Source organism: Salmo salar, chromosome 20 (assembly GCF_965601325.2).
Source record: "Salmo salar chromosome 20, fSalSal1, whole genome shotgun sequence".
In the NCBI taxonomy this organism is placed as follows: domain Eukaryota; kingdom Metazoa; phylum Chordata; class Actinopteri; order Salmoniformes; family Salmonidae; genus Salmo; species Salmo salar.
In genome coordinates, this window is record NC_138310.1 from 42214784 (window position 1) to 42240495 (window position 25712).

The 25712-nt window shown below is 43.0% G+C and overlaps 1 protein-coding gene across 2 annotated transcripts in view; it reads right to left on the reverse strand.

Annotated features, from left to right (window-relative positions):
- The window catches only part of LOC106580633 (uncharacterized), a 38247-nt gene extending 12808 nt beyond the window's left edge, over positions 1-25439 (reverse strand). For both annotated transcript variants that reach the window (XM_014161897.3, XM_014161894.3), the window contains exons 1-9: positions 25022-25439; positions 24201-24286; positions 19331-20246; positions 13460-13522; positions 12901-13102; positions 10795-10852; positions 8850-8965; positions 8593-8743; positions 8427-8509 (exon numbers count right to left, since the gene is read on the reverse strand). In XM_014161897.3, coding sequence (XP_014017372.2) covers positions 8427-8509; positions 8593-8743; positions 8850-8965; positions 10795-10852; positions 12901-13102; positions 13460-13522; positions 19331-20246; positions 24201-24286; positions 25022-25064 — 1718 coding nt within the window. In that variant the 5' untranslated portion in view covers positions 25065-25439. The remainder of the gene's footprint in view (positions 1-8426; positions 8510-8592; positions 8744-8849; positions 8966-10794; positions 10853-12900; positions 13103-13459; positions 13523-19330; positions 20247-24200; positions 24287-25021) is intronic.
- Between the last annotated feature and the right edge of the window lie 273 nt (positions 25440-25712).

Consider the following 25712-nt stretch of genomic DNA (forward strand, 5'->3'; position numbering starts at 1 on the left):
ACCGAGCACGCCCCCATTCTCATCGACGGGGCTGTAGTGGAGCAAGTTGAGAGCTTCAAGATCCTTGGTGTCCACATCAACAACAAACCAGAATGGTCCAAACACACCAAGACAGTCGTGAAGAGGGCACGACAAAGCCTATTCCCCCTCAGGAAACTAAAAAGACTTGGCATGGGTCCTGAGATCCTCAAAAGGTTCTATAGGTTCTGCAACATTGAGAGCATCCTGACTGGTTGCATCACTGCCTGGTATGGCAATTGCTTGGCCTCCGACTGCAAGGCACTACAGAGGGTAGTGCGTACGGCCCAGTACATCACTGGGGCTAAGCTGCCTGCCATCCAGGACCTCTACACCAGGCGGTGTCAGAGGAAGGCCCTAAAAATTGTCAAAGACCCCAGCCACCCCAGTCATAGACTGTTCTCTCTAATACCGCATGGCAAGTGGTACCGGTGCCAAGACTTGGACAAAAAAGGCTTCTCAACAGTTTTTACCCCCAAGCCATAAGACTCCTGAACAGGTAATCAAATGCCTACCTGGACTACTTGCATTGTGAGCCCCCCCGCAACCCCTCTTTTTACACTGCTGCTACTCTCTGTTTATCATATATGCATAGTCACTATAACTATACACTCATGTACATACTACCTCAATTGGGCCGACTAACCACTGCACCCGCACATTGGCTAACCGGGCTATCTGCATTGTGACCCACCCACCACCCGCCAACCCCTCTTTTACGCTACTGCTACTCTCTGTTCATATCATATATGCAGTCACTTTAACCATATCTACAGTCACTTTAACCATATCTACATGTACATACTACCTCAATCAGCCTGACTAACCAGTGTCTATGTAGCCTCGCTACTTTTATAGCCTCGCTACTGTATATAGCCTGTCTTTTTTACTGTTGTTTTTATTTCTTTACCTACCTATTGTTCACCTAATACCTTTTTTTTGCACTATTGGTTAGAGCCTGTAAGTAAGCATTTCACTGTAAGGTCTACATCTGTTGTATTCAGCGCACGTGACAAATAAACTTTGATTTCATCTGATCTCTAGGTCTTCCTTTCCTGTGGCGGTCCTCACGAGAGCCAGTTTCATCATAGTGCTTGATGGTTTTTGTGACTGCACTTAAAGAAACTTTAAAAGTTCTTGAAAAATTCCAGATTGACTGACCTTCATGTCCTAAAGTAATGATGGACTGCTTATTTGAGCTGTTCTTGCCATAATACGGACTTGGTCTTTTACCAAATAGGGTTATCTTCTGTATACCACCCCAACCTTTTCACAACTGATTGGCTCAAACGTATTAAGGAAAATATTCCACAAATTGACTTTAACAACGCACACCTGTTCATTGAAATGCATTCAAGGAGACTACCTCATGAAGATGGTTGAGTGAATGCCAAGAGTGTGCAAAGCTGTCATCAAGACAAAGTGTGGCTACTTGAAGAATCTCAAATATATTTTCATTTGTTCAACAGTATTTTGGTTACTACATGATTCCATATGTTATTTCATAGTGTTGATGTCTTCACTATTATTCTACAATGTAGAAAATAGTAAAAATAAAGAAAAACCCTGGAATGAGTAGATGTGTCCAAACTTGACAGGTACTGTATACACACACCAAGTACACATTAAACATTAAGAACATCTGCTCTTTCCATGACAGACTGACCAGGTGAATCTATTATCCCTCATTGATATCACTTGTTCAATCCACTTCAAAATCAGTAGAGATGAAGGGGAGGAGACAGGTTAAAGAAAAACATTTTTAAAGCCTTGAGACATGGATTGCGTATGTGTACCACTCAGAGGGTGAATGGGCAAGACAAAAGATTAAAGTACCTTTGAACGGGGTATGAAAGTAAGTTTCAGGCACACCTGTTTAAGTGTCAAGATCTGCAATGCTGCTGGGGTCTTCACGCTGAACAATTTCCTTTGTGTATCAAGAATTGTCCACCACCCAAAGGACATCCAGCCAACTTAACTGTGGGAAGCATTGGAGTGAACATGGGCACTTTCCCTGTGCAACGCTTTCGAAACCTTAGAGTACAGGACCCGATGAATTGAAGCTGTTTTGAGGGAAGAAAGGCGGTGCTACTCAATATTAGGAAGGTGTCCCTGTTTTGTACACTCAGAGTGTGTGTATACATATATATATAAAAACACATCTAAAACACACACCAGTGAAAAGGTTTGGGGTCACTTGAAATGTCCTTGTTTTTGATCAGAAATACAGTGTAGACATAGTTAATGTTGTAAATGACTACTGAAGCTGGAAACGGCAGATTTTTTTATGGAATATTTACATAGGCGTACAGAGGCCAGCAACCATCAGCAACCATCACTCCTGTGTTCCAATGGCACGTTGTGTTAGCTAATCCAAGTTTGTCATTTTAAAAGGCTAATTGTTTATTAGAAAACACTTTTGCAATTATATTAGCACAGCTGAAAACTATTTAATGAAGCTGCCAGTTGAAGGCCAGCATCCCGGAGTCGCCTCTTCACTGTTGACGTTGAGACTGGTGTTTTGCGGGTACTATTTAATGAAGCGGCCAGTTGGGGACTTGAGGCATCGGTTTCTCAAACTAGACACTAATGTACTTGTCCTCTTGCTCAGTTGTGGAAGGGGGCCTCCCACTCTTTCTATTCTGGTTGGAGCCAGTTTGCACTGTTCTGTGAAGGGAGTAGTACACAGCATTGTACGAGATCTTAAGTTTCTTGGCAATTTCTTGCATGGAATAGCCTTCATTTCTCAGAACAAGAATAGACTGACAGGAGTCAGAAGAAAGGGCTTTGTTTCTGCCCATTTTGAGCCTGTAATCTAACCCACAAATGCTGATGCTCCAGGATATTCAACTAGTCTAAAGATGGCCAGTTGTATTGCTTTTTTTAAAATCAGGAGAACAGTTTTCAGCTGTGCTAACATAATTGCAAATGGATTTTCTAATGATCAATTAGGCTATTAAGATGATCAACTTGGATTAGCTAACACAACATGCCATTGGAACACAGGAGTGATGGTTGCTGATAATGGGCCTCTGTACACCTATGTAGATTTTCCATTTTCAAAAAAATAAATAAAATAAATACAAAAAATCTGCCATTTCCAGAGACAATAGTCATTTACAACATGAACAATGTCTACACTACTTCTGATCAATTTGATGTTATTTTAATGGGCAATTTCTTTTTTGGTTTTATTTTTATCTAAGTGACCCCAAACTTTTGAACGGTAGTGTATGTAAAACACACACACTACCTTCAGAAAGTACACAGACCCCTTGACTTTTCCCACATTTTGTTACATTACAACATTATTCAAAAATGTATTAAATCATCTCAGAAACCTACACATAATGCCAAGGCAAAAACATTTTTGGGGAAATCTTTGCACATTAAATAAAAAACAGAAATACCTATAATACTCATAACAAAGGGTCTGAAAACGTATGTAAATACGTTTTCAGAACCTTTGTTATGAGAATCGAAGTTGAGCTCAGATGCATCCTGTTTCCATTGATCATTCTTGTGATGTTTCCACAACTTGATTGGAGTCCACATGTGGTAAATTCAATTGATTGGACATGATTTGGAAAGGCACACACCTGTCTATATAAAAAGGTCCCACAGTTGACAGTGCAGGTCAGAGCAAAAACCAAGCCATGAGGTCGAAGGAATTGTCCGTTGAGCTCCGAGACAGGATTGTGAATGACATGCGTCATGTCTGGATGAAACCTGGCACCATCCTTACAATGAAGCAAAGGTGGCTGCATCATGCTGTGAGGATGTTTTTCAGCGGCAGGGACTGGGAGACTAGTCAGGATGGAGGGAAGGATGAACAGAGCAAAGTAGAGCGATCTTTGATAAAAACCTGCTCCAGAGCGCTCAGGACCTCAGACTGGGGCGAAGGTTCACCTTCCTACAGGACAACATCCCTAAGCACACAGCCAAGACAATGCAGGAGTGGCTTCGGGACAAGTCTCAGAATGTCCTTGAGTGGCCGAGCCAGAGGCAGGACTTGAACCTGATCGAACATCTCTGGAGAGATCTGAAAATAGCTGTGCAGCGACGCTCCCCATCCAACCTGACAGAGCTTGAAAGGATCTGTAGAGAAGAACGGGAGAAACTCCCCAAATCCAGTTGTGCCAAGCTTGTAGCATCTTACCCAAGAAGACTCGAGGCTGTAATCACTGCCAAAAGGTTCTTCAACAAAGTACTGAGTTAAGGGTCTGAATACTTATTTTTTATTTTGAAAACATTTGCAAATATTTCTAAAAACCCTGTTTTTGCTTTGTCATCATGGGGTATCGTGTGTAGATTTATGAGAAGAAAAAAAAAATGTAATCAATTTTAGAATAAGGCTCTCACGTAACAAAATGTGGAAAAAGTCAAGGGGTTTGAATACTTTCCAAATGCTTTGTACGTGTATACACACACACACACACACACACCACCAGTCAAAAGTTCAGACACCTACTCATTCAAGGGGTTCTTTTATTTTTTTACTATTTTCTACATTGAAGAATAGTGAAGTCATCAAAACTATGAAACAGGTATATGGAATCATGTAGTAACCAAGAAAGTGTTACACAAATCAAAATATATTTTATATTTGAGATTCTTCAAGTAGCCACCCTTCGCCTTGATGACAGCTTTGCACACTCTTTTCATTCTCTCAACCAGCTTCATGAGGTAGTCACCTGGAATGGATTTCAATTAACAGGTGTGCCTTGTTAAAAGTTAATTTGTGGAATTTCTTTACTTCTTAATGCATTTGAGCCTATCAGTTGTGTTGTGACAAGGTAGGGGTGGTATACAGAAGATAACCCTATATGGTAAAAGACCAAGTCCACATTATGGCAAGATCAGTCCAAATAAGCAAAGAGAAACAACAGTCCATCATTACTTAAAGACTTGGTCAGTCAATCTGAAAAATGTCAAGACCTTTGAAATTTTCTGCAAGAACAGTTTTAAAAACCAAGCTCTATGATGAAACTGGCTCGCATGAGGACCGCCACAGGAAAGGAAGATCCAGAGTTACCTCTGCTCCAGAGAATAAGTTCATTCGAGTTAACGTGGTCGAATTGTTGCAAAGAAACCACTACTAAAAGACACCAATAAGAAGAAGAGACTTGCTTGGGTCAAGAAACACAAGCAATGGACCTTAGACCGGTGGAAATGAGTCCAAATTTGAGATTTTTGGTTCCAACCGCCGTGTCTTTGTGAGACGTAGAGTAGGTGAACGGATGATCTCTGCACATGTGGTTCCCACCATAAAGCATGGAGGAAGAGGTGTGATGGTGCTTTGCTGGTGACACTGTCAGTGACTCATTTCAAGACACACTTAACCAGCATAGCTACCACAGCATTCTGCAGCGATATGCCATCCCATCTGGTGTGCGATTAGTGAGACTATCATTTGTTCGTCAACAGGACAATGACCCAACACACCTCCAGGCTGCGTAAGGGCTATTTGACCAAGGAGAGTGATGGAGTGCTGCATCAGATGACCTGGCCTCCACAATCACCTGACCTCAACCCTATTGTGATGGTTTGGGATGAGTTGGACCGCAGAGTGAAAGAAAAGCAGCCAACAAGTGCTCAGCATGAGGGAACTCCAAGACTGTTGAAGCGTTCCTCATGAAGCTGGTTGAGAGAATACCAAGTGTGCAAAGCTGTCATCAAGGCAAAGGGTGGCTTCTTTGAAGAACCTAAAACCAAATATATTTTGATTTTTTAAACACTTTTTTGGTTAGTACATGATTCCATGTGTCATTTCATAGTTTGTCTTTATTATTATTCTACAATGTACAAAATAAAGAAAAACCCTTGAATGAGTAGATGTGTCCAAACTTTTGACTGGTACTGTACACACCAGTGGAGGCTGCTGAGGGGGGAGGACGGCTCATAATAATGGCTGGAATGGCATCAAACTACGCTTTTGATGTACTTGATAGTATTCTACTCAGTCCGCTGCAGCCATTACCACGAGCCCGTCCTCCCTAATTAAAAGGTGCCACGAACCTCCTGTAATACACACACACACAGCGTGTACAAAACATTAAGAACACCTTCCAAATATTGAGTTGCACGCCCCCTTTCCCCTCAGAACAGCCTCAATTCGTCTGGGAATGGACTCTACAAGGTATCAAAAGCTGGATGTCCTTTGGGTGGTGGGCTAGTCTTGACACCAATGGGAAACTGTTGAGCATGAAAAACACAGCAGCATTGCAGTTCTTGACACACTCAAGCAGGTGCGCCTGGGACATACTACCATAACCCGTTCAAAGGCACTTTAATATTTTGTCTTGCCCATTCAACCTCAATGGCACACATACACAATCCATGTCTCAATTGTCTCAAGGCTTAAAAATCATTGTTTAACCTGTCGTCTCCTCCCCTTCAACTACACTAGCCTTTCTTAAAGTATGTTAATGGGGGCGGGGTCGCGATGTGTCAGAGTAAATGTATAATTATTTAATGAATTATTGGAATTGATTTGGCCAAGTGCAACTGCGGTCTCTGCTCAGTTTGGCAGCTGCGCGATAGGGAGACGCCCGTGTGCTTTGCGGTTTACCTGATCTTTTTTCTGCAGTTTTCTTGAAGAGCACTCCGCGACACACAATGCAGTGCTGTCGTTCAGCAGCAGAAGATGCGCTGTCAGCCACTGACTTGTCATTCCCACCGCTGTCAAATGGTCTGATGCTAGCACAAGTTCTGACTGAGCTCAATCGTCATGAAAAGCCAATACACCGATGAGTTTCTCCCCCTTTCATACAAACTTTGAGAAATAACAAGAAGCTCCCTCAATGTGTTTTGTTCGGGGAAGTGCTTAGTAATGAGGCAATCAAAACGAACAAATTCATATAACGACACGTCATGACCAAACATCCACAGCGTGACGGTATACCCAGGGAATTATTTCAAAACAGGGCAGAATGCTTCAGGAAACAGTGCTTCGATAGTGAAAAAGTAAGTCAGCTAGCAAGACATTCTTGTCATTTTATAAACAGGTGATAAGCAGAAATAAGGGAGTACTATCTCATAGTAGTATATGTGAGTTTCTCTTTCAAACAATCCCCTGGCCTTGTACACAGCTAATAGCTAATGTTAGCCAAAGCAAGCTAGCTATATACTGCAACCCTAAGTAACAGTACAGATTAAGATGAAAAATTATCATGCCTACCGTACAGCTTACTGTACAAATTATTGTTGAAAACAAGTCTAGGTTGGAACCGTTGCTGTTAAAATACAAGTCATCATTTTTATTTTGAATTGGAATAAACTGATTGAAGCAAGGTACTTTTTGAGACAAACACACACACACAGTTCTGGGTTGCACATCTACAGCAGGACGCGGTCTCCTGCCTGAGAAAGCAGTAGATGTTCTGGTCTAGTTTGGCACCACATGCCCATGTCAGTCAGGGTTCTCAACTCTGGATTACTTAAAAAACAAGTACAGAAACAGTCTCAATGCTGAGCATCTCTGTGTTGTACTGTCAAAAACTGATTCCAGAATAGACCTGCTTGTTGAAAACTTCAACCAGCCACACATCTCTCATAAGGACTGTGTGTGTGTGTGTTTTTTCCTGGTCTACATCTGTGTGAATGCTTTTCTTTTTTTAATTGAACCTTTATTTAACTAGGCAAGTCAGTTAAGAACAAATTCTTATTTACAATGACGGCCTACCCCGGCCAAACCTGGTCGACGCTGGGATAATTGTGCGCCGCCTATGGGACTCCCAATCACGTCTGGATGTGATACAGCCTGGATCAATCAGTTTATTCCAGTTCAGAATAAAAATGACTTCTATTTTAACAGCAACAGCTCCAACCTAGACTTTCTTTCAACAATAATTTCTACAGTAAGATGTACAGTAGGTCTGATCATATACTTAGGGATGCACTATCAAAAAGCCTGCGTGTCAGTTCTGTTATGCATCTGTGTGATGTGCTCAATCAGTTTCTTCCAGATCAGAATGAAAATTAGTTATTGAATTTTAACAGCAACAGTTCCAACCTAGACAGATATGTAAGAGTTTTTAATGGGGGAAAATAAACATGATTAGCTATTGATATGGCTATTTAATTTCATTGTTATTCGTTTTTGTCTATATTGCATTTGTTTTAGGCATAAGGGCAATGAAATGTACAAATATTTACGTATAGTTTCATACGTTCCTAAGCTTGGGTCCCAGGAAATGATGAGAATTTCTCATTTGGGTTCCAGGGTGAAAAAGTTTAAGAACCCCTGATCTACAGATTGAAGCGGACTTAACAAGTGACATCCATAAGGGATCATAGCTTTCACCTGGTCAGTCTGTCGTGGAAAGAGCAGGTGTTCCTAATGTTTTTGACACTCAGTGTCTATAGACTAGGCTTGTGGTAGTATTGAGAGCCATGGATGGACTCACTTTTTCAGGTGCATAACTACAGTGGGGAGGAGGGTCAGCTTTTTTAACGCTGGCTTCTTCTGAGCGTTCAGTGTTCTGTCCTCCTGTAAATCACATAGAATGGTACACCCACACCAGCATTGTGAAGACCTATGACAGAATACACATTTTGGGGCCTGAACATCACCTCTGCGGCTTCTGTCATCTTGGTGATCATAGCGCTGACCACATCATCAGCATCACTGATGAATGTTCCCCCATCGCGGTTCCGTCGTCGCTTCCCGCTCTGGGCCTTCTTACGAGCCAGCATTACGTCAAAGTCCGACATGAAACTGGTGCTGAATAGAAACAGAGTCAGCCATGCCTCCACTATAGAATGAAAGTATAGTGGCAAGTGGAAATCGACTGATTGAAAACATTGACAGAGATACATGAGATACTCACTCTTGGCCACCACCCCTGTCCACGCCCTCATCAGAATCAGAGTCATCTGCCATTGCTTTCTTTGCAGAGGCCTGAGATTGTCTCTTATCCCCCTCCAGATCCTCCTGATTGAAACCCTATTGGTGCAGAAACAACAATGTCAGCCATAGGGAAAGGGAATCAGATGCGGTATAGTTTCGGTGTCTAGACAATTCCCCGAGAGTCCCTAAACCTTTGGGGGCGGTTTCCCAGACACATTAAGCTTGATCTATGATTGGGGAAACCGACCCTTGGTGTTCACAGATCTGAAAGGACTGGATATGGTAGTTTGACCTTTTCACTGTGTGTTTCAAATTTTTGACGTTATGGCGGTATTTGATGTTACTGAATAATAAAGGTTCTAGGGTAAATATGTTTTATTTTGAGTGCATGACCCCAGGCTGGCAACAAATTAATTCTAAGTGTTTTTAATGGGCTTGCTCCAATCTTCAACCAAACTTAGAGTGCAGTCGGGAAAGTATTCAGACCACTTCACTTTTTCCACATTTTGTTACATTACAGCCTATTCTAAAACGGATTCAAATAAAACTCAATCTACACACAATACCCCATAAAGACAAAGCAAAAACTTTTAATACACTTTTGCACATTTATTAACTAAAAACAGAAATACCTTATTCACATAAATATTCAGACCCTTTTTACTCAGGTGCATCCCGTTTCCGTTGATCATCCTTGAGATGTTTCTACAACTTCATTGGTGTCCACCTGTGGTAAATTCTATGAATTGGATTTGGAAAGGTACACCTTTTTATATAAAAAGGTCCCACAGTTGACAGTGCATGTCAGTTATAAATGATGCTTTGAATGGTGTATGAATACACCCAGTCACTACAAAGAGTTTAATGGCTGTGATAGGAATAAAATTGAGGATGGATCAACAACATTGTAGTTACTCCACAATACTAACCTAAATGACAGAGTGAAAAGGAAGCCTGTACAGAATAAAAATATTCGAAAACTTGTTTGCACTAAGGCAGTAATACTGCAAAAAATATAGCAAAGAAATTCACTTTTTGTCCTGAATACAAAGCATTATTTTGGGGGGAAATCTATCATCACTGAGTACCAATCTTCATACTTTCAAGCATGGTGGTGGCTGCGTCATGTTATGGGTATGCTCTTCATCGGCAAGGACTAGGGAGTTTTTTGGGGGGGGATGAAATGAAACGTAATAGAGCTAAGCACAGGCAAAAATAAAAAAAATAAAAAAATGGTTCAGTCTGCTTTCCAACAGACACTGGGAGACAAATTCACCTTTCAGCAGGACAATAACCTAAAGCACAAGGCCAAATATACACTGGAGTTGCTTACCAAGATGACAAATGTTCCTGAGTGGTATAGTTACCGTTTTGACTTTAATTGGCTTGAAAATCTATGGTAAGGCTTGAAAATGGCTGTCTAGCAATGATCAACAATAAGAGTAAAAAAAAAGCTAATATTGTACAATCCAGGTGTGCAAAGCTCTAAGAGACTTACCCAAAAGACTCAGCTTTAATCCCTACCAAAGGTGATTCTGACATGTATCTAATCAAGATACTGTATATGTGTTTTATTTATCAATATTTTTTAAAAATATATCATTTCTTTCACTTTGTCATAGTATTTTGTGTGGATAAAAAAAAAAAAAAAATCCATTTTAATCCCATTTTGTAACAACAAAAAGTGGAAAAAGTCAAGGACTTTGACTACTTTCTGAAGGCACTGGATCTACCTCATACCCCTGCTCAGACTTGGTACTGGTACCACGTGTATATAGCAAAGTTATCGTTACTGTGTATGTATTATTACTTTGTTATTATTTCTCTATTTTCTTTCTCTGCATTTTTGTGAAGATCCCGTAAGTAAGCATTTCACTGTTGTTCACGAAGCATGTGTCGAATAAAATTTGATTTGTACAACTCACCGTAAACTCTTCCCCCTCTTCATCGCCAGAGTCACCAAAAATGTCTGCAATCATTTTCCTATACGAAAGAGAACATACCATACTGACTACAACACACACATCCTTTCAGTACATACAGTGAATTCGGAAAGTATTCAGACCTTCAGTTTTTCCACAATTTGTTACGTTACAGCCTTATTCTAAAATGGATTAAATACATTTTTTCCTCATCATTCTACACATAATATCCCATAATGACTACGCAAAAACAGTATTCAGACCCTTTGCTATGATTCTTAAAATTGAGTTCAGGTGCATCCTGTTTCCATTGATCATCCTTGAGGTGTTTCTACAACTTGATTGGTGTCCACCGTTGGAAAATTCAATTTATTGGAAATGATTTGGAAAGGCACACCTGTCTATATAAGATCCCACAGTTGACAGTGCATGTAAGAGCAGAAACCAAGCCATGAGGTCGAAGGAATTGTCCGTAGAGCTCCGAGACAGGATTGTGTCACAGATCTGAGGAAGGGTACCGAAAAATGTCTGCAGCATTGAAGGTCCCCAAGAACACAGTGGCCTCCATCATTATTACATTTTACATTTACATTTTAGTCATTTAGCAGACGCTCTTATCCAGAGCGACTTACAAATTGGTGCATTCACCTATAATATCCAGTGGAACAACCACTTTACAATAGTGCATCTAAATCTTTTAAGGGGGGGGGTTAGAAGGATTACTTTATCCTATCCCAGGTATTCCTTGAAGAGGTGGGGTTTCAGGTGTCTCCGGAAGGTGGTGATTGACTCCGCTGTCCTGGCGTCGTGAGGGAGCTTGTTCCACCATTGGGGTGCCAGAGCATTAAATTGAAGAAGTTTGGAACCACCAAGCCTCTTCCAAGAGCTGGCCGCCCATCCAAACTGAATAATCGGGGGAGAAGGCCTGCTTGGAGTTTTTGGCAAAAGGCACCTAAAGGACTCTCAGACCATGAGAAACAAAATTATCTGGTCTGGTGAAACCAACATTGAACTCTTCGGCCAGAATGCCAACCGTCACATCAGGAGGAAACCTGGCACCATCCCTCCGGTGAAGCATGGTGGCGGCAGCATCATGCTGTGGGGATGTTTTTCAGCGGCAGGGACTGGGGGACTAGTCAGGATCGAGGGAAAGATGAACGGAGCAAAGTACAGTGAGATCCTTGATGAAAACCTGCTCCAGAGCGCTCAGGACCTCAGATTGAGGCGAAGGTTCACCTTCCAATAGGACAACGACCTTAAGCACACAGCCAAGACTACACAGGAGTGGCTTGGGGACATGTCTCAAAGTCCTCGAGTGGCCCAGCCACAGCCAGGACTTGAACCTGTTCGAACATCTCTGGAAAAACCTAAAAATATCTGTGCAGCGATGCTCCCCATCCAACCTGACAGAGCTTGAGAGGATCTGCAGAGAAGAATGGGATAAACTCCTCAAATAGAGTTGTGCCAAGCTTGTAGCATCATACCCAAGAAGACTTGAGGCTGTAATAGCTCCCAAAGGTGCTTCAACAAAGTACTGAGTAAAGGGTCTGAATAGTTATGTAAACGTGATATTTCAGTTGTATTTTTGTATTTATTTTTTTTAACTGTTTTTGCTTTGGGGCATTGTGTGTTGATTGATGAGGGGAAAAAAACGTTCATCCATTTTAGAAAAAGGCTGTAACGTAACAAAATGTGGAAAATGTCAAGGGGTCTGAATACTTTCCAAATGCACTGTACATAGCTACTTCATACCCCAGCACATTGACTCGGTACTTGTAACTGTTATTTTTACTCATTGTTATTCACTAAGTATTTATTCCTTGTGTCACTATTTCAATATCATTTTTTGCAATCTATCTGTAACTCTGTATTGTTGGAAAGGGACCCATAAGTAACCATTTCACTGTTAGTCTACACCTGTTGTTTACGAAGCATTTGATTGGATTTATGTCAAGTTCCACAATAAAAATACTACTACTACTTTCCTTACAGAAAGAATCTCAAAGCGCATAAAAACGAAAGTAAACAAAATTGTCATTTGTGTAAGGAAAATCATAACTCAAACTAAAAAGGAGTGTGTGTGGCGGAGAGGGGGATCGGAATACTTACTCTTCCTCATCGCCTGAATCGCTGTCGCTACCAAACAGTGTTTTCTCGTCCTTCTTCCCTCCTTCCACCTTCTGTCCATCATCCTCGTCTTCGCTTTCTGAGCCCAGTTCCCGCAATTTGGCCATGGTTTTGTCAGGCGCCTCCGAGCCTGCGTCACTGTCGGAGTTGTCATCGTCAGACAAAGCGCGGCTCTTCTTCACCACTGAGGAAGAGTAGTCACCATCATTATCATCCTCAGCCCCACGGCTCTGACCAAAACTATTTTACATGATTTAACCATGAAGTCCAATTGAGGTGGTAAGACCACTCTTACAAGTGAGACCCAGCCAACAGAGCATGTCACTAAAAATCACAGACCTAACACACTACAGTGTAGTGTACACTATGAAGAAATAGGGGGTAATTTAAGATGCAGACTTAATCACCACACACTAGCTAACCATCATAGACTTCAAGATAAGGTGTGCCTCATAAATGGCAACCTATTCCCCATACAGTACATTACTTTTGACTAGAGCCACCCAACTGCACATGCCCAGCTGCCGGTCTGTCATATTACCTGGTTCGTCAGCCTTCCCCTCCTCACCTTCACTGTCTGACAGGATGGCTTTCTTCCTCTTCACTGTAACAGTACATAGATATCAAAATCACATTAACATACCAACAGATACATGGCGTTAAACTCAGCAGAAAAAGAAACGTCCCTTTTTCAGGACCCTGTCTTTCAAAGATAATTTGTAAAAATCCAAATAACTTCACAGATCTTCATTGTAAATGGTTTAAACACTGTTTCCCATGCTTGTTCAATGAACCATAATTAATGAACATGCACCTGTGGAACGGTTGTTAAGACACTAACAGCTTACAGACGGTAGGCAATTAAGGTCACAGTTATAAAAACTTAGGACACTAAAGAGGCCTTTCTACGGACTCTGAAAAACACTAAAAGAAAGATGCCCAGGGTCCCTGCTCATCTGCCTTAGACATCCTGCAAGGAGGCATGAGGACTGAGATGCCTAAGACAGTGCTACAGGGAGACAGGACGGGCAGCTGATAGTCCTCGCAGTGGCAGACCACGTTTAACAACACCTGCACAGGATCGGTACATCTGAACATCACACCTGCGGGACAGGTACAGGATGGCAACAACAACTGCCCGAGTTACACCAGGAACGCACAATCCCTCCATCAGTGCTCAGACTCTGCAATAGGCTGAGAGAGGCTGGACTGAGTTGTAAGGCAGGGCCTGTTGTAAGGCAGGTCCTCACCAGACACCACCGGCAACAACGTCGCCTATGGGCACAAACCCATTGTCGCTGGACCAGACAAGACTGGCAAAAAGTGCTCTTCACTGATGAGTCGCGGTTTTGTCTCACCATGGGTGATGGTCGGATACGCGTTTATCGTCTAACAAATGAGCGTTACACCAAGGCCTGTACTCTGGAGCGGGATCGATTTGGAGGTGGAGGGTCCATCATGGTCTGGGGCGGTGTGTCACAGCATCATCGGACTGAGCTTGTTGTCATTGCAGACAATCTCAACGCTGTGCGTTACAGGGAAGACATCCTCCTCCCTCATGTGGTACCCTTCCCGTAGGCTCATCCTGACATGACCCTCCAGCATGACAATGCCACCAGCCATACTGCTCGTTCTCTGCGTGATTTCCTGCAAGACAGGAATGTCAGTGTTCTGCCATGGCCAGCGAAGAGCCCGGATCTCAATCCCATTGAGCACGTCTGGGACCTGTTGGATCGGAGGGTGAGGGCTAGGGCCATTCCCCCCAGAAATGTCCAGGAACTTGCAGGTGCCTTGGTGCCTCTCACAGCAAGAACTGGCAAATGTGGTGCAGTCCATGAGGAGGAGATGCACTCCAGTACTTAATGCAGCTGGCGGCCACACCAGATACGGACTGTTACTTTTGATTTTGACCCCCCCCCCCCCCCCTTTGTTCAGGGGCACATTACTCCATTTCTGTTAGTAACATGTCTGTGGAACTTGTTCAGTTAATGTCTCAGTTGTTGAATCTTATGTTCATTCAAATATTTACACATGTTAAGTTTGCCGAAAATAAACGCAGTTGACAGTGAGAGGACTTTTCTTTTTTTGCAGATAGATAGATAGGATAGGATAGATATGCTTGACAAAAAAACATCTTGGTCGACCAACAGCCTATGGACCAAACAATCGACCAGTCGACTAAATGGGGTCAGCCTTTACGAAGTTACATGCTTAGTTCGACACTGAAGGAGAGAACACATCAATTGTCACAAAATGCTAAAAAAATGTAGGCAAGAAATGAAGTAATATGAGCAAAAGAAAAGTGAACTGGAGATTAATTGGTTTGGGGTCCCACGGCCCGATGAACTCATATCCCAAATGCCCACAGCAGTAGAAATCCTCTGAAAGACGACGGCCAGAGCTTACCCATGATGATGCACAACAATGCAAGTCAATAAGTAATCGTTTTAGTCAAAGCAAATGTATTTCCGCCTACGTTTCATTTCAGGGCTGGGTTTTATTTTAATGGTACCACCCACCAGCATGGCATTGTTTATTAATCAGAAACACCTGCAAAGTTTAAATATTTCTAACATATACTCCCCTAATTTTTTTTAAGAATAGTGGATATAAAATGAAAGACGGAACTTATGACTTTACATTTTTTTATAAGAAAAAACTATTTGATAAAATGTGACTATTTGATAAAGTCCGGACTGGGCTTAATGGGTAGTGAATGTACCCTTTAAGCCCATGGGTTACCAGTTAACTGTCTAAAATGTGATACATTCTCTGCAGTTGTGCATTTGATTTGCTAATTTAGTAGCTAGTTAGTTATCTAGCTAAGAGGTTAGCCTCTTCCAACATCAAGCTTTGCCTTAACACCCTCCTGGATCAAGGGCCTTGCGGTCTAATTTTTCTTGTGTGCGTGCAGTAAACTATGTAACTCAAAAATGGTACTTGTATAACTTTATGAGCTGGAATGTCTGTCCTGAAAATAGTTTAGGTCAGAGACTGTATAAAATTTTCGCAATGCGCTCTTTAGCATTGAGTTAGCATTCCGCATGGGATTTTACATGTACTTGTTTTAAATTTCTATCAGCATGTTAAATGTGCAACCAGAGGAAAAAGAGCTCTGGACCACCTATACTCCACACACAGACGCATATAAAGCTCTCCCTCGCTCTCTATTTAGTAAATCTGACCATAATTTAATCCTCCCGATTCCTGCTTACAAGCAAAAATTAAAGCAGGAAGCACCAGTAACTAGATCAATAAAAAAAAGTGGTCAGAGGAAGCAGATGCTAAGCTACAGGACTGTTTTGCTAGCACAGACGGGAATATGTTCCCTGATTCCTCCGATGGCATTGAGGTGTACACCACATCTGTCATTGGCGTCATTGACGTCGTCCCCACAGTGACTGTACGTACATACACCAACCAGAAGCCATGGATTACAGGCAGAATCCGCACTGGGCTAAAGGCTAGAGCTGCCGCTTTCAAGGAGTGGGAGTCTAACCTGGCCGGAAGCTTATAAGAAATCCCGCCATGCCCTCCGACGAACCATCAAAACAGGCAAAGCGTCAATACAGGGCTAAGATCGAATCGTACTACAACGGCATTGACGCTCGTCGGATGTGGCAGGGCTTGCAAACCATTACAGACTACAAAGGGAAGCACAGCCGAGAGCTGCCCAGTGACACAAGCCTACCAGACGAGCTAAACTACTTCTATGCTCGCTTCGAGGCAAATAACACTGAAACATGCATGAGAGCACCAGCTGTTCCGGAAGACTGTGTGAACACGCTTTACCGCAGCCGATGTGAGTAAGACCTTCAAACAGGTCAACATTCACAAGGCCGCAGGGCCAGACGGATTACGAGGACGTGTACTGAGAGTATGCGCTGACCAACTGGCCAGTGTCTTCACTGACATTTTCAACCGCTCGCTGTCCCAGTCTGTAATACCAACATGTTTTAAGCAGACCACCATAGTCCCTGTGCTCAAGAACACTAATGTAACCTGCCTAAATGACTACCGACCCATAGCACTAACATCTGTAGCCATGAAGTGCCTTGAAAGGCTGGTCATGGCTCACATCATCATCATCCCAGAAACCCTAGACCCACTCCAACCGCCCCAACAGATCCACAGATGATGCAATCCCTATTGCACTCCACACTGCCCTTTCCCACCTGGACAAAAGGAACACCTATATGAGAACGCTATTCATTGATTACAGCTCAGCGTTCAAAACCAGTGTCCCCAAAGCTCATCAATAAGCTAAGGTCCCTGGGACTAAACACGTCCCTCTACAACTGGATCTTGGACTTCCTGACGGGCCGACCACCAGGTGGTAAGGGTAGGTAACACATCCACCACGTTGATCCTCAACACAGGGGCCCCTCAGGGGTGCGTGCTCAGTCCCCTCCAGTACAGAGAAGAAATAAATAAATGTATGAAATGTATGCATTCACTACTGTAAGTCGCCCTGGATAAGAGCGTCTGCTAAATGACTAAAATGTAAATGTAAAAAATGTACTCCCCATTCACTCATGACTGCACGGCCATGCACGACTCCAACACCATCATTACATTTGCCAATGACAACAGTGGTAGACCTGATCACCGACAACGACGAGACATCCTATAGGGAGGTGGTCAGAGACCTGGCAGTGTGGTGCCAGGACAACAACCTCCCTCTCAACGTGATCAAGACAAAAGAGAAGATTGTGGACTACAGGAAAAAGGACCGAGCACGCCCCCATTCTCATTGACGGGGCTGTAATGGAGCAGGTTGAGAGCTTCAAGTTCCTTGGTGTCCACATCACCAACAAACTAACATGGTCCAAACACATCAAGACCGTCGTGAAGAGGGCACGACAAAACCTATTCCCCCTCAGGAGACTGAAAAGATTTGGCATGGGTCCTCAGATCCTCAAAAGGTTCTATGAGCTGCACCATAGAGAGCATCCTGACTGGTTGCATCACTGCCTGGTATAGCAACTGCTCAGCCTCCGACCGCAAGAAACTACAGAGGGTAGTGCGAACGGTCCAGTACATCACTGAGGCAAAGCTTCCTGCCATCCAGGACCTCTATATCAGGCAGTGCCAGAGAAAGGTCCTAAAAATTATCAAAGACTCCAGCCACCCTAGTCATAGACTGTTCTCTCTGCTACTGCACGGCAAGCAGTACCGGAGCACCAAGTCTAGGTCCAAGAGGCTTCTAAACAGTTTCTACCCTCAAGCCATAAGACTCCTAAACCTCTAGTCAAATGGCTACCCAGACTATTTGCAGTGCCCCCCTCACCCCCTCTTTACACCACTGCTACTCTCTGTTGTCATCTATGCATAGTCACTTTAATTACTCTACCTACATGTACATATTCCCTCAACTAACTGGTGCCCCCGCACATTGACTCTGTATCGGTACTCCCTTGTATAAAAAGTCTCACTATTGTTATTTCACTGCTGTTACTTTTATCTCTTATCTGTATCATTTTGAAATTGCATTGTTGGTTAAGGGCTCGTAAATAAGCATTTCACTGTAAGGTCTACACCTGTTGTATTCGGCGCATGTGACTAATAAAATTTGATTTCACTCCCGAAACGGACGACAAATACAACTGGATTCGTTGTCCCTTTCATGCCCTGCCTCCAGTCCACTTACCGATATCTGAACAAGAGAGCCTCATCGAAATTGCAACAAGCAGTTCTGTGAAAATTGAATTTAAATCAGAAGCAACTGCCAGATTTCTGGATAGGGCTGCGCTCAGAGTATCCTGCCTTGGCAATGCGTGCAACCACGTACCTATGTGAGAGTGGATTCTCGGCCCTCACTCGCATGAAACATGAAAACTAAATACAGGCACAGACTGTGTGGAAAATGATTTAAGACTGAGACTCTCCAATACAACCCAACATTGCAGAGTTATGTGCATCCTTTCACCCTTCTCATTTACCTGTGGTTAACAATTTTTCTTGAACAAATAAGGTTTTATAAGTAAGATGGCTAAATAAATGAGCAAAATGATTGATTATGATTATATTATTATTCGTGCCCTGGTCCTTTAAGGGCTCTTTGTCACTTCCCACGAGCCGCATTGTGACAAAAACTCACACTCATTCTCATGTTTAATAAATGTAACCTATACTGTGTGTTACGCAGGCTTACAATGATGGCAAAAAACAACATTTGAGAGTGCGCAGACCCTGGTACGCAGCTGGAAGTTGAATGTTGGAAGGGGTACGGGACTATAAAAAGTTTGGGAACCACTGGTTTAAACAATAACATGGAAGTGTTGTAGTATGAATGTATGTACTAAACCAGAGCATGTCGATATCTAGAGCAAGTGAATAGAAAACATATTTGAATAGGGATCAGTAGATTGTGCACGTATCAAGAGTCAACTCTGATGTAAATTGCACTTACTTGGCATCTCGTCGTCATCCTCACTAACTTCCACCACCTGTTTTGCGGGACTCTCCTTCTCCTGGTCACTGCCTGCAGCTGCTTTCGCTGGCCGAGCCTCCACCTCATCCTCACTTTCGGAGTGCATTACAGCCTTCCACTTCCCTTTATTCTTGCCGCCCTCCTCTCCATCAGACTCTATCTGCGCTTTGTGTTTGGGCGCCTCAATCTCAGAGTCACTGCGTGCAGTCGAGTGTCTGCTCCGGGCTGGGGATGGGGGATGATTCTCGGTCTCAGAGTCGCTCCCGACTGCATCCCGTTTAGTTTCTTTCTCCTCCATGTCAGAGGTGCTGCCTCTGCGTTTGGGCGGGGACTCCTCCATGTCGGAGGCGCTGCCTCCGCGTTTGGGCGGGGACTCCTCCATGTCGGAGGCGCTGCCTCCGCGTTTGGGCGGGGACTCCTCCATGTCGGAGGCGCTGCCTCCGCGTTTGGGCGGGGACTCCTCTATGTCGGAGACGCTGCCTCCGCGTTTGGGCGGGCCCTCCTCTATGTCGGAGACGCTGCCTCCGCGTTTGGGCGGGGACTCCTCTATGTCGGAGACGCTGCCTCCGCGTTTGGGCGGGCCCTCCTCTATGTCGGAGACGCTGCCTCCGCGTTTGGGCGGGGACTCCTCTATGTCGGAGACGCTGCCTCCGCGTTTGGGCGTGGACTCCTCTATGTCGGAGACGCTGCCTCCGCGTTTGGGCGGGGACTCCTCTATGTCGGAGGCGCTGCCTCCGCGTTTGGGCGGGTACTCCTCGTTATCGCTGTCTGCAGGCCTACGAGCCTCCCCGTCAGAGTCACTGTCCGCCCCCTTGGGGCCCTTGTTGTCTGACCCGCTGGCCACGCCGTTTGTCTCCATGGCCCGAGCAGCTCCCTCACCATCATTATTCTCATCCTGAATAAAAAAACAATTGAAATATAAAACGCTTTATAAGTCTATGGTTAGGAATGGATACAAGGCTCTACAGCGTGACCATTTTACTTGCATATGTTCCTAAATATTTTGCTGTTCGACCTGACATTTTTATTTAGTGCCCCTAGAAAAATTAAGGATTATAGCTTTATTGCCTCATTTTTCATTGTGCTCCTAAATTTCTGTGTGAGCCTACATTTTTCCTTACAAAAAAAGGTCAGCATAGAGCCGTGGGATATTACAGTACCAGTCAATGGTTTGGACATACCTACTCATTCAAGGGTTTTTGTTTATTTTTACTATTTTCTACATTGTAGAATAATAGTGAAGACATCAAAACTATGAAATAACACATATGGAATCATGTAATAACCAAAAAAATGTGAGATTCTTCAAGTAGCCACCCTTTGCATTAAAACCTGTTATGGCTAGGGGGCAGTATTTTCACGGCCGGATAAAAAAACATACCCGATTTAATCTGATTATTACTCCTGCCCAGAAACTAGAATATGCATATAATTATTAGCTTTGGATAGAAAACACTCCAAAGTTTCTAAAACTGTTTGAATGGTGTCTGTGAGTATAACAGAACTCATTTGGCAGGCCAAAACCTGAGAAGATTCCATGCAGGAAGTGCCCTGTCTGACAATTTCTTGCCCTTCTTGATTATCTCTATCCATTACAGAGGATCTCTGCTGTTACGTGACACTTCCTACGGCTCCCATGGCTCTCAGAAGGCGGCAAAAAGCTGAATCGTGGCTTTGCAGGCTCTGGCTGAAAAAAAGTAGCGCGTTTGGATAGTGGCTGGTCACAGTACTGTGAGACTCAGGCTCGTGCACGAGGGGATCCCATGCTTTTATTTTCTCTCTCTTTGTACGTATACACGCTTTCCCGGTCGGAATATTATCGCTTTTTTACGAGAAAAATGGCATAAAAATTGATTTTAAACAGCGGTTGACATGCTTCGAAGGACGGTAATGGAATATTTAGAAATCTTTTGTCACGAAATGCGTCGTGCTCGTGACCCTTATTTACACTTCGGATAGTGTCTTGAACGCACGAACAAAACGCCGCTATTTGGATATAACAATGGATTATTTTGAACCAAACCAACATTTGTTATTGAAGTAGCAGTCCTGGGAGTGCATTCTGACGAAGAACAACAAAGGTAATCAAACTTCTCTAATAGTAAATCGGAGTTTGGTCAGGGCTAAACTTGGTGGGTGTCTAAATAGCTAGCCGTGATGGCTGGGCTATCTACTCAGAATATTGCAAAATGTGCTTTCACCGAAAAGCTATTTTAAAATCGGACACCTCGATTGCACAAACGAGTTCTGTATCTATAATTCTTAAAATAATTGTTATGTTTTTTGTGAACGTTTATCGTGAGTAATTTAGTAAATTCACCGGAGGTTTGCGGGGGGGTATGCTAGTTCTGAACGTCACATGCTAATGTAAAAAGCTGGTTTTTGATATAAATATGAACTTGATTGAACAAAACATGCATGTATTGTATAACATAATGTCCTAGGTGTGTCATCTGATGAAGATCAAAGGTTAGTGCTGCATTTAGCTGTGGTTTTGTTTTTTTTGACATTATATGCTAGCTTGAAAAATGGGTGTCTGATTATTTCTGGCTGGGTACTCTGCTGACATAATCTAATGTTTTGCTTTCGCTGTAAAGCCTTTTTGAAATCGGACAGTGTGGTTAGATAAAGGAGAGTCTTATCTTTAAAATGCTGTGAAATAGTCATACGTTTGAAAAATTGAAGTTTTTGTATTTTTGAGGAATTTGTAATTCGCGCCACGCCTATCATTGGATATTGGAGCAGGTGTTCCGCTAGCGGAACGTCTAGATGTAAGAGGTTAATGACAGCTTTGCACATTCCCACAACCAGCTTCATGAGGTAGTCACCTGGAATGCATTTTAATTAACAGGTGTGCCTAGCTAAAAAGAGATTTTTGGTTCCAACCGTTGTGTATTTGTGAGACGCAGAGAAGGTGAACGGATGATGTACACGTGTGGTTCCTACTGTGAAGCATGGAGGTGGTGGTGTGGGGTGCTTTGCTGGTGACACTGTCAGCGATTTATTTAGAATTCAAGGCACATTTAACCAGCATGGCTACAACAGCATTCTGCAGCGATACGCCATCCCATCTGGTTTGCGCTTACTGGACTGTCATTTGTTTTTCAACAGGTCCAGGACTTCCTGACGGGCCGCCCCCAGGTGGTGAAGGTAGGAAACAACATCTCCACTTCCTCAACACTGTGGCCCCACAAGGGTGCGTGCTCAGCCCCCTCCTGTATTCCCTGTTCACCCATGACTGCGTGGCCATGCACGCCTCCAACTCAATCATCAAGTTTGCAGATGACACAACAGTAGTAGGCTTGATTACCAACAATGACGTGACAGCCTACAGGGAGGAGGTGAGGGCAATCGGAGTGTGGTGTCAGCAAAACAACCTCAAACTCAATGTCAAATAAACAAAGGAGATGATCATGACTTCAGGAAACAGCAAAGGGAGCACCCCACTATCCACATCGACGGGACAGCCGTGGAGAAGGTGGAACGTTTTTAGTTCCTCGGCGTACACATCACGGACAAACTGAAATGATCCACCCACACAGACAGTGTGGTGAAGGCGCAACAGCACCTCTTCAACCTCAGAAGGCTATGGAAATTTGGCTTTTCACCTAAAACCCTCACACACTTTTACAGATGCACAATAGAGAGCATCCTGTCAGGCTGCATTACCGCCTGGTACAGCAACTGCACCGTCCACAACCGCAAGGCTCGCCAGAGGGTGGTGCGGTCTGCACAACGCATCACCGGGAGCAAACTATCTGTCCTCCAGGACACCTACAGCATCCGATGTCACAGCAAGGCCAAAAAGATCAAGGACAACACCACCCAAGCCACCCCGCTACCGTTCAGAAGGCGAGGTCAGTACAGATGCATCAAAGCTGGGACCGAGAGACTGAAAAACAGCTTCTATCAAGGGCATCAGACTGTTAAACAGCCATCATTGACACAGAAAGGCTGCTGCCTACATACAGACTCGAAATCATTGGCCACTTCAATAAATGGATCACTAGTCACTTTAATAATGTCTACATATCTTGCATTACTCATCTCATATGTATATACTGTATTTTATACCATCTATTGCTTCTTGCCTATGCCGGTCTGTCATTGCTCATCCATATATTTATATGTATATATTCTTATTCCATTCCTTTAATATGTGTGTATTAGGTAGTTGTGGAATTGTTAGATTACATGTTAGATATTGCTGCACTGTCAGAACTTAGAAGCACAAGCTTTTCGCTACACTCACAATAACATCTGCTAACCATGTGTATGTGACCAATAAAATTTGATTTTGAAACACACCTCCAGGCTGTGTAAGGGCTATTTGACCAAGAAGAAGACTAATGGGGTGCAGCATCAGATGACCTGGCATCCACAATCACATGACCTCAACCCAATTGAGATTGTTTGGGATGAGTTGGACCGCAGAGTGAAGGAAAAGCAGCCAACAAGTATTCAGCATATGTGGAAACTCCTTCAAGACTGCTGGAAAAGCATTCCACATGAAGCTGGTTGAAAGAATGCCAAGAGTGTGCAAAGCTGTCATCAAGGGTGGCTCCTTTGAAGAATCTCAAATATAAAATATATTTTTATTTATTTAACACTTTTTTGATTACTACATGATTCCGTTATTTCATAGTTTTGATGTCTTCACTATTATTCTACAATGTAGAAAATAGTAAAAATAAATTAAAACCTTTGAATGAGTAGGTGTCAATTTCACAGATACTGTATATTTATTTTTAAATGTTAAATCGGTATGAGCAAGATGGTCTGGAAATCAAGAGGACTTGACCACCACACTGGTTATCTGAACGTCTTGCTTAGGTAACTATCCCCTTACCTCAGAGTGGCATGGCTCATTCCTCATCTCCTCTTCCGCATCTGAACCAGGAGCATGTTCGTCCTGTACCGGGGTGCCACCACCATCTACAGGACATAACCAACACTTTTTTTGGCATTCCAGAATTAATGTTTACAAATATTTGTATCATATACAACGGGCATGAGGACCGTGCACACAATAACTGATGCAACAGTAACCCTAGTTTTGTCACACCTGGACTACTGCCCAGTTGTGTGGTCAGGTGCCACATAGGGACTTGGGAAAATTACAACTGGCCCAGAAGAGGGTAGCACCGGCTGGCCCTTAAATTTACACGTAGAGTTAACATTAATAATACGCATGTCAATCTCTCATGGCTCAAAGTAGAGGAAAGATTTACTAAATCACTACTTGTTTTTGTTAGAAGTATTGACATGTTGAATGCACCGAGCTGTCTGTTTAAACTGCTAACACACAGCTCTGACACCCATGCATACCCCACAAGACATGCCACCCGAGTGGCCAGAGGGCATACACTTATTGTATTGTGAAACCTGTTGTAAAATGCATTTTAATGTTTAAAAATTATATTATAATGTACTTCCTTAATTTTTGCTGGACCACAGGAAGAGTAACAGTTAGCTGTTGCCTTGGCAGCAGCCAACGATATCCATAACAAATACAAAAAAAGCAATACTATTATTAATAATTCGTCTTTTTAAATAAACCTATTGCCAATAGGACCTAACCGATAATAGGGTTATGGAAATAAATAGGGTTAGGCTAACGTTAGCAAGCTACAGTAGTCCGCGCCGAGCCGGGATCAATGCAGTTCTTACCAGAGTGGTTCCCGGAGAAGAATTCGTCTTCTTCGCCATCCATTTGTCCGAAGGACACTATGGACAATCAACTCAGTTCCTAGGCTCGGCGAATAATCACTTGTATCTGTGGTTATTGTGTCAACGAGAAAATGCAAGTTACGAAACAAGCAATCTGCATCGAAAATGGGCCCTGCTGCTAGCTAGTTAGCAACCACAACTTGAACAATGTCAAGATCTAGCTAACGAAATAAGACCATCTGGGCAGATGAGTCGGAAAGCTAGACAGCAATGATAGTGTCTCTGGCCGGTCAACAAATTAAAACAATAGCTAATTGATCAACATTAGCAAGTAGCTGTAAAAAAACAGTCCTGCGATGTCCAAAATGGGGTCATAGGACTGGCGCCGTCATATGCTCATGCGTTCAGTTTTGGTCGCTCTTCGAATGACGTTTTATGCGCATGTATTTTGAAATTATTCGAGACTCCTGTTGTACAGTAGGCTGCCTTACATTAAAGGAAACGTTTTATTTTCACAACCAAATCTATTTTTTTTATGTTAATATGGTCCAGACACCTTTCTTGAGATTTCACATGTTTTAGAGAAACTTACCCCAAACAGCACTGCCTCAGCATCGTTGTGTTGTATAGGGGCCCTGAAAAAAACATGAACAAAACCCATCAAAACGGCATTTTAGAAACGGCAAATCTC